This window comes from Emydura macquarii, unplaced genomic scaffold, assembly GCF_026122565.2.
Source record: "Emydura macquarii macquarii isolate MOO-44397 ecotype Brisbane River unplaced genomic scaffold, CSIRO-AGI_Emac_v2 contig_212, whole genome shotgun sequence".
Classification (NCBI taxonomy): Eukaryota; Metazoa; Chordata; order Testudines; family Chelidae; genus Emydura; species Emydura macquarii.
The window spans coordinates 9,954,549-9,964,302 of record NW_027130349.1 but is presented as its reverse complement, the minus strand read 5'-3'; the positions used below and the strand labels follow the sequence as shown (position 1 = coordinate 9,964,302).

Below are 9,754 nucleotides of genomic sequence, written 5' to 3'. Positions count from 1 at the left end.
CAGGATCATGGGTTTGGCTTTCAACTACAGATCTACTTTAGATGTGAAAGACACTTTATTATTTAACTCTTCTCTTTCTTTTTCTTCTTTTTTTAAAACAAAACAAACAAACAAACAAAAAAATGCACAATCTTTGTTTTCCGCCTAACATTTTGTTTGGATTTTGCCTTATTCATTTGGGGCCTTATCTGCCAAAGTGGGTGAAAGCCTGGCTCTATTGAAGTCAATGAAAGATTTGCTATTAATTTCAGTGAGGCTGATTTCATCCAGTTAGCAATAACTTACTCCATGGGTAGTCCAACAGGACAGTCATGGAGTACAGTATTTCTGCACTTTAATAAGAGTGGCAGAATTCAAATAAAATTAGCTCATTGCCCAAAATCCTGAATCACCCATTTCCCAGCAAACCATGTATTAAAAGCGGAGTGAGAATTTTTATGAGGTTTGGTTTATATTTTTATTTTTGTCATGGATAAAATACAATGTACACATTCTACTTTACAAATACACTACTATGCAGAGAGGGGAACTTATTGTAACAAAACAGTCAACATTGTAACAAGGTGAGGTAAGGGGAAAATATATATACAAACATTTTCTTCACCTGCTGACATCATATTATTTTCCAAGGGAATGATACATTATGGAAAACTATGAGAAAAAAAAATCTGAAACAGTTAGGGTTTCTAATCTCTTACCCCACATTTGAACCACCTTATGACTCACTACAGTTCTTTTGAATATGACCAGAAATAAGATCAATGAGTGAGGCAACATGTCTGGTGTGCAATTTCTTTCTTAGCAAGAAATGTCATTCTGGTTTTTAAAACTTTGGCTGATTTCCAGGCTTGCCCACTGAAAGGAGATATTAATTCAGCAACATCAAAAGCTGAGAGGCACGTAGAAGTAGGTGATGCTAATACTAGGGAAGCGTTGGAATAAAATGCTTGTAAGCCCAAATTTTTTTTCCTGGCAAATGCAGAGTGAGGTAGTTTACATTGTACACACACATTATAAAGACATTAGCAATATGAAAAGGAGTCAGATTGTTCCAGTATGTTTCTAATAACTACTTCTTACAGACTTCCCTAGCGATAGTGTATTGATATATAAAATTAGGTGTTTGCAGACCATGGAGCATGTAAACACTTGAGCCCTCTCTTGAGGTTGTTGACTAGCGTCTCCTCCTAAACACTTCCACGCCTTTATTAATATTTCACTGCACCATTCTGTTGCCTATCAAAGAACATGTTGTAACAACTTTGAATGAAACGGCTGCTAGTGGAAGCAGAAATCCAGACACATAAGCTAACATTTTTCAACCTGGTAGGCCTAAAGTCAAGGCCCCATTTGACAATTTTGGCTGTACTGTTTATTTTCCTGTTAGCCAGTGTGGCCAGTGCAAAACTTGTAACATACTGTACTAGGTAAAAACATCAAGTACAATAAATGTCCTACTCTCCATGTTAATATGAATTTTACCATTTTATTTCAACGACAGCAGATTTTGGCCCTATGTTATTGGGCTGTATACTATTCATAGAATCTATTCCAATTGCTTAGACTTATGTACTATGCAAGGATTAAAGTTAGACAGTTTTAATTTAAAAAAATAATCATTCTGGTATCAAAGGATGAATTTACTTAAATCAAATTTGTCTTTCCTCTGTCCCTGTGCAAAGGGGAAAAGTGTCCAAGGTATTCCAAGCAGCCTCCTTTCATGTGTAAAGTACAGCGATATTTATTTCAGCAAGATTTCCAGTGAAGTCTACATTTGAGAAGCCAAAATATATAGAGTAAGTTACAGTTAACTTCTCCAATGTGTCTGAAGCCTTCTAACACATTAGAATACACTTTAGAAAATGGTATCTTGCTCTCTACAACATTTTAAATTGTTAAGCAGATGTGCAGGATTTCTGTGATATCATAGTAACTCTTTTAATGGTAATAAATATAAAATTACTTAGCACTTATATATTGCTGTTCATATTCAAAGTACTTTACACATAAAATACCTAGAAGCTTTTATCCTTTTGTAAGATATGTTCACCACTGTTGTTCAGGTCACAAGGGTTGCAAGCACATATATGAGAGCAGAATTTAGACTTAACTAATTTTTATGCTACCCACTTGAGAAGAGTATTATTAGCCCCATTTTATAGATGAGAACGTGGGGGCAGAGAGATTAAGTGACTTGACCACAGAAGGAACCACTGTAAATACCAGGAATAGAACGCTTGTTGTGTGGCCAAACCCTGGACTATAGCTCTCAAATACACTTGAATAAAGCGCTATGAAAACAAGAAATATATTGTTTTTATTACAACTGTACTGGAATTATCCTAGCTAGAATTATGCAGACATTAGTATTATGCCCTGGAGGTGACAACAAGCAATTCTGCAAAGTTTAGGATTGGGTACTGAATGTTTTTGCTTAATTTTATCCTTCCCTTTAGTTTGAAAAATGGAAACCAAATTCTGCCTGCCCTGTCCCCCATGTTCTCAGCTCAAAAAGTGAAATAGTTTGTATTTTAACTAAGTATCACCAAGGAGGTTGCGTCGGTATAGTGGAGGGCATGACATATAATAATTTGAAACCTAAAGTAAGGTTTCAAAATATATAACAATTGTAAGTACACAGCTGTAGCAAACCATCACAAGTTACATGCTCTGTCATCAGGATAAAGTACTTCATATTTATTTGTGGGACACAGCTTGGAACAGTTATCCATTGCAACCTCATGAACAAAGGATTTTTTCTCTTCATAGTTCTGTGGCCAATTTCATGAAGAGCAAAACCCACCAATGTGATTACATAGGTCATACTGCAGATGAATTTACCATACAGTAAATATTTCAGTGTCAGAACCATCCCTTCTTAAATTTGAACGATATATAACTTACTGTTTTTTGCAGCTCGGAAGGTTGAGAAAAAAATCTTGATTTCTAGATCTCTAGATTTCTAATCGCTTCTTATCAAATGTGCAAGTATATGTCTATGTATACAGCAGAGTACAGTCTGATAAGGCCTAGTCAGCTGGAGAGCTGTGAGTACTACTATTGACTGACTAAGAGTCGTGCATAGTCTATTAAATTAATTTGTTATACTGTCTCCCTAACCCCATCCTAGCCTCCTTGTTTGTCTTGTTATCCTGTTAAATCCCATCTTTTAGACGGTATGCAATTTGCATCAAGGTCTGCCATTTATTACTTGTTTGTACTATGCCTAGCACAGTGGGACCCAACCTGGTTGCGGACTTTAAAGCACTACCACAATGTCAATTCCACTTCTCATCAGAAACTCTTATTCTTCTGATGAGGAAAAACTAAAACTCCTGCCATATTACACAAGTGCCAGACAAGAGCTTTCCTGTCAAAATTGCTGAATAGAATAAAAAAACCAATTTACATATTAAGTTAAAATAGACCAAGGAAAACCAATTAGTCTAAAAATGAGAAAATAATAGGTTTTGGAGAAAGGGTAATGTTTGTAACTGGCACCTTTAAGACACTCAGCAAACATATTAAGATATGCAGAAAACATTTTAAATCCATGACTAGTCAGTGAAAACTGGAGTGGAAGAAGCTGAACATCCATCTGTCTCTGAGACCCATCACTTTTACATTTGTGTGTAGAGGAGAGAGGGCAGGAGAAGGAAGTGTAGTTTAATTTGTGAGGCAGTGGTGCTACAAATATATTGGTACATGCTCAACAATGGAGAAAGACATATCAGAAGGCTGATAGTAGCAATATTTACAGTACAACATACATAAACAGGACATTTGTCTTTATACAGTAGTTCTATCTCCTCATTATCAGCTACTAATGAGGAGTGAGTCAGGGGCATAAATACTGTAACGATGTACATTTTACTTTATAAACTGGTTTGCTTTTGATAGAAGGGTTTGAGTTTATCATATAAACACGTTTTGGCACTTCTGTCAGTCCAGCTCCTATAGTCCATGTTTAATAGATATGTTTCCCTTCTTGCATACCACAGTGATTCTTTTGCATTACCTTGCAGTTGGTAGTGTTCACTACATTCTAGGGTGTCGTGTTGTCTCTTTATACAAATGTGTGTTCTCAGCATTAAGTCAAGAAGTGAAAAATACTATATTCCACAGGTTGTTGTCTAAGTACCTCTGTTCCTTCCTCCTTCATGTCCATTGAACAACTGGCACAAGTTGAATCCATGTGAAAGTGTCACCATTGCATTATATTGTATAAACTCCATAAATTGGAGTTACAGCTCTCATGACCTATTTGGTATATGGAAAGGATCAATGGGTAAAGTACGTTTGCAGGAACATACATATATATATATATATATATATATGCTTTGGTTTCATCTGTGGCAAGGTCATCTTGAGATGAAAGGCATCATTGCCATCCTTTTGGCTTTTTCCAAATCATGAGCTATGATGTGTTTGCAAGCTTCAGCTTGATTTTGGTTTGATCACCCATTCTGCCTGAGGATTTGCACGGTAAACATCCAACATGTATGCATCTGGGTCCAAGCAATGCAGTCCTGAAATGAAAAACGAGTAATTTTCCATATATAGTCCAGTTTTCTGGGCAGCCTGCTTCCCATAGGGTCCTCTCTTGGGTCTTGGGCAGCGCCCGCTATGGTCCCAGGCTTCCTCGGGTGGGGCAGCTGCACATTGGTGAGGGTGAGCCCCACAGTATCTCTGGGGGTTCGCTCACTCAGTTGCCTCAGGTGCTGGAGGCTCCTACGTCCTCTTTGCAGTGTCCCTTGGCCAGGGAGACTGCGCTTGCTGCCTTGGCTGGCAGGCCAGTACTCCATCCCCTCAGGTAGGGAGGCAGCTAGCTCCTGCCTCTTTGCTGGTTGGACCTGAACTGAGCTATGCTCTCTTCTTTTGTCCCCCCGCCAGGCCTGGCATTGGCTGCAGGTATAGCAAGGTGGAGATAGCCAGGCCAAAAGCTCTCCTTTACCCCTGCTGTGCTGGCTAGCAGTTTCTCTGCTTCATCACAATGCAGAAAAGAGTGTTTCTGCAAAACTGCTCTACACTGTTTCTAATTAATGTGGCTGATCAATCTACTCTCACTTGCTGGTGCTCCAGGAAAATTCCTTGCATTCCATTTAGTTATAGACTCAATGCACAAGCATTATGGCTTCACTATAAACATACCATATTGTTGCCATGAACCCTACTGTAGGTGTCCTTAGTCTGCATGAATCTCTCAGGTTAGGAATGTAACAAGTAACTTTCCTTCTTATGCCTCTATTTATACATTCTTACTGGCATTGATCAAAAAGAACCTCTATGATGCAGATGTACTCCCATCTGCCTAAGAATTGACCAAGCAAAGATTTAAAACCTAGTCCAAAATAATCTTTCGTAAGAAGGGAGAAAGGAAAAGGACATGGTCGCATAACATTGAATTAAAATCTCTGGTTTCTTGGTCTTTTGTCTAAAATCACATTTAATTTCAATGCATTGTTACTACCATATTTATTCCAAAGGTTGCTCAGCATTATACAGAACATGGATATAGTCCTGCCCAAAGGAATTTACAGTCTCAATCAACACAGACACTCATGGAGTTGTCGAATCCCTCCCAGCTGCTACGTTTCTATCTCAAGTTTTGGGGAGGTTATCGCTGAAAGGTATCCAGGGAAAAATGAGATTTGATAGAATATTTAAGTGTAGGGAGGGAATTGGCTGGCAAACAAGCAAGGAGAAGAAGGGTGCCTTAACTATGTGGATTTCATGGAAGAAGGCATGAAGAGGGAGTGAGAGAAGAAAGCGAAAGGTCAGGTGAACTTGGCAGGCACACAGACATTGACAAGGGATCCAGCGACAATGTCTTTATCAGGATGTTATAAGCTGAACTTGGTCACTGAGCCTTCTCAGAAGCTCTTGAAGTCAATAAGAATCTTTCCATTGACTACTGGGCTTTGATTCAGACCCTATATCAGTGGTTCTCAAACTTTATGTATGGGGGACCCCTTTCACACAGCAAGCCTCTGAGGGCAATCCTGTCCCCCTAGAAATTAATTTTTTTAATATATTTTAAACACATATAAAATATTCTTAGCTTTTAATTTAAATGCTAAATTAAAACCCTATTGCTTAAATTTGCCAATGGCCCCATGGGCTCCCCACTCTCTCTTTGCCCCGTGCCTCTGTGGGCTCCCCGCTTCCCCTTCCCCGCAATCCCTGCACTGCCCCCCCCTTTGCCCCTAGGCCCTGCCCCTCGCTCCTGTGCCCTAGCCCCTGCACTACTAACCCTTGCACCCGTCCTCCTGTGCCCACCTGGGGAAAGTGACCTGCATGCACTGAGTGGCTGGTATTGCTGCTCACTTCCTCCTCAAATGCTGCTCCTCTGTGCACTCCAGAGGGCTGTTGGGGCGGAGAGGGGAGTGAGGGGCAACATCAGGGCTCCCTGCACCCAGTTCTCTTTCCCCACCTGGGTTGCGTAAGGTGAAGAAAGAGAGCAGCAGCTCCTAAGGCTCGCCTCACACCAGAGCCGAGGTGGGGAAAGTGACCTGGATTTAGGGAGCCCTGACATTGCTCCTCGCTCTGCCCTCTCATAGCCCCTTGGGGGTGGGGTGGAAGAACTTGGGGGGGGGGGGGTGAGCAGTAGCTGTGGGTCACTGCTCACGCTCCCCCATCCCTCATGTTCCTCCACTGGAAGGAAATGGGAGGCTCACAGCTCTGTGCCTGGCTGGGGTCGGGGCTCCGGGCTCAGCTCCGTGCCTGGCCAGGTTTGGGGCTCACAGTTTGAGAACCAATGCCTTATATCTTGCCTCATCCTGCAGACAGACTGCAGCATAGAAGACTCTATTCTGTAAAACTATCAAACAAATGGAGTTATTTCAAAAGAAATTAAAAATTCAGAATGGAATTTTAAAAATAACGTTTACCTATATTTCCTCCAATTTCATATAAACTTTGGATCTGGACTTTCATGTTCTTTGATGCTGCATAGCTGCCATGGAGAAGAATTTGAGTTTTAGCTTTTCATAGTATTAGTATGATTGCATACATTGAAAATAACCATTATACTGTCATCAAACAAGGAATTTTATATATCTTGTTCCAATACTGGCAGATTATGTATTGAATGTAAGCATTTATAAGGCATTCAGCATTATAGAATATTGTCTACAGAATGGGAAGTATATTATAGTAGCAGAATTAACTATAGTCTATAATAGGCCAGGTTCTACACAAACTTTTACCATATTCAATTTCCACTAAACTCAGTAGGATTCTATGGGGGTGTAAATCAGTGCAGGAACTTGTATATCTATAACTTGTATAGTATAGTTGTATAGTATAGTTGTATAGAATGTCAGACTGGTGGTATAGTTATTCTGTTATTAAAAGTGGTTTTAAAATGACTCTGTAAAATAAAAATAGTGGTTTGGAGTAACAAAAACAAACAAAAAACAAACAAACAAACAACCCCCCCCCCAAAAAAAAACCAACCAACCAACCAAACAACAACAAAAAAAAACCCCATTAGAACAACTGGCAGAACTCAGAGTATACTGCTATTTTAGTTAATTATTTTCTCCTACATAAAGCCTTTTGGCCAATTCTGCCCTCTGACTTATGCACATAAGTGCCATTGAAAAAATGGATGTACAGATCCAATTTCCCTCTTATTTTGCATTCTGTTTCTATGTTTAGTTTTAGAACTCTTAATATATCAACAAAGTAACAAGGATGCTTGCCAAATCACATTATTATGACAGAGAGAGTTGTTATCATCTTAGAGCTGTAGTTGTTGAAGTTGTTATGCTTGCTATAACTAGTGAACCTGTATCATCAATATAACAAAGGATTACTGCAGGCAATTTACTCCAGATTTATTTTAAGAACAGAACTATGTAATAGCACCAAAGGATTTTGTTAAGGGACTTTCAGAATAGGGCTAGCAGACTTCCTCTTGCTCTTCCTCTTATAAATACTAACGTTAGTATTCATTTACACAAATAACAAAAGCAATAAGATTCAGATTTAAGAAAATCTTTCCAGTTTATATCTGGAGAAAGCCTAGAAAAAATAGTTTTTCAGCACAGGCATAACAAAAGCCAGATTGATTCTGCACAGGTGTCAGTTATTAAGTAGAATTTGAACAGCAGAAATCAATCATTAGAACTTTTTTTTACCGACTGTCATTACCAATAATTACTATTGCCAATGTATAAAAAGCATTCTCATAACACAATGGGCCTCTGAAAAGGGACAGCCTATTCTTTAATGACAGTGAAGATATTATTTAGGAAAAACAAAATGTCCTGAGGTCCTCCTGCTTTTACCCACCTGTTTTCACAGTGAAATCGAGCCAGGATGTCTTTGGCTTTTGTTTGACTATTCAGTTGAATTGCCATAGAAACTTTTGAATGCAGTGGAGCATAAATTCTTATTACCCCCTCAGGTATGTCAGTCTGCAGAGAAGGGGAAAAAAATGACAGTCCCCTAATGTCAATATTCAACACAGTAAGTTTAGGTATATATTGTTTTAGCTCAGCTCAGGCCTTCAAGCTCTTTTTGCGTTTAAAAATCAATGACAGGGACTGCCTGAGAGCAATAAATCTATGATCTATAAATCATATATTTCATATAATCACATATTTACAAATTTCATCTAACAAGGTAGTACACATATGTCTACATGGCAGTGTAAACCCCGGGTGAGTAGAACTCAAAAGGAGCAGACCCTGGATTTGTTAACCTAGGGCTTGAGTGTCTATGCTCATTTGTAAGCCCAGGTTAGGAAATCTTGAAACCTGGTTCCCAGTCTGGGGCTTCAGCATTTACATCCACATCACAGATTTCCTAATGCCTTGCCACAACGTGGCTGCTCTAGCTCTTTGTTCGTAGAGCAGCACGGGAAAACATGACTGTCCACCAAACTTTACTGTCCAGAAGACAAGAAAATTGACCTCAAGGAGTTCTGGGCTACTTTTGTCAGACTCCAGAGCACCAGTCCAGTGAGGCTGTGTCTACATTGCAAAGTAATAAGGATTGAAGCCTGGGTCCTGGCTTGACTTAGGCTTGGACCCTTCATCCCCCTGAGGGTCCTGGTTCTGAGCCCTGGGTTAGCGCAAATTGTATATAGAGGGAAGCGGTATTATGCTTGAGCCTGAGTTTAAACCCTGGGCTTACATTGCAGTGTAGAGATACCCAACAAAAAAAAAAAAAAAAACTCTCTGGCATGCTTTACGTAAATACATATGGAATATACAGCAATCCCTGATTTTTAAACTGCAAGCAGAAATAAGTCTAGATGTTAACTGGGATCCCTGTAGCACTAACAAGTGGACAGGCAATTGTTTAAAAACTACATTATATACTTGAAAATATACTCTCTTCCTTTCTAAAGATGCAATTTTCCACTCCTTGCCCCCTCCACAACCTCAACTCGATACAAGTTTATATACAGCAAAATAATAAAATCCCATATGGTTCCCCTTATTTGATATATGACCTAGTACAGAGTTCAGACTATCAGCTATAAAAGTTTACCCATTCTTCCATGGTCAAGGTCAGGATAAATCAATTAGCAAGGCTTGCTGCCCAGTTCTAATCTAGTTAATACCACCCTGAGTAGGGAACAATAGTGGTCTCTCTAGTCCCTGGGCCATTTCTATTGCTGCATAATTTAGAACATCTGAAAGATGGGGTTTACATTAAATGTTTTGAAATTTAACTCACTTATTCAACCGTTATTCACCCTTAATATTCCTTTCAGATTCCAATTACTTGGGAATGCCTG

At 39.2% G+C, this 9,754-nt stretch overlaps 1 protein-coding gene across 3 annotated transcripts in view; it reads right to left on the bottom strand.

The window, feature by feature from the left end:
• Window positions 1–444: 444 nt before the first annotated feature.
• Window positions 445–9,754, bottom strand: part of ARHGAP28 (Rho GTPase activating protein 28) — a 93,038-nt gene continuing 83,728 nt past the window's right edge. For all 3 annotated transcript variants that reach the window (XM_067547563.1, XM_067547573.1, XM_067547582.1), the window contains 3 exons: window positions 8,299–8,423; window positions 6,891–6,955; window positions 445–4,529 (listed from right to left, as the gene is read on the bottom strand). In XM_067547563.1, coding sequence (XP_067403664.1) covers window positions 4,438–4,529; window positions 6,891–6,955; window positions 8,299–8,423 — 282 coding nt within the window. In that variant the 3' untranslated portion in view covers window positions 445–4,437. The remainder of the gene's footprint in view (window positions 4,530–6,890; window positions 6,956–8,298; window positions 8,424–9,754) is intronic.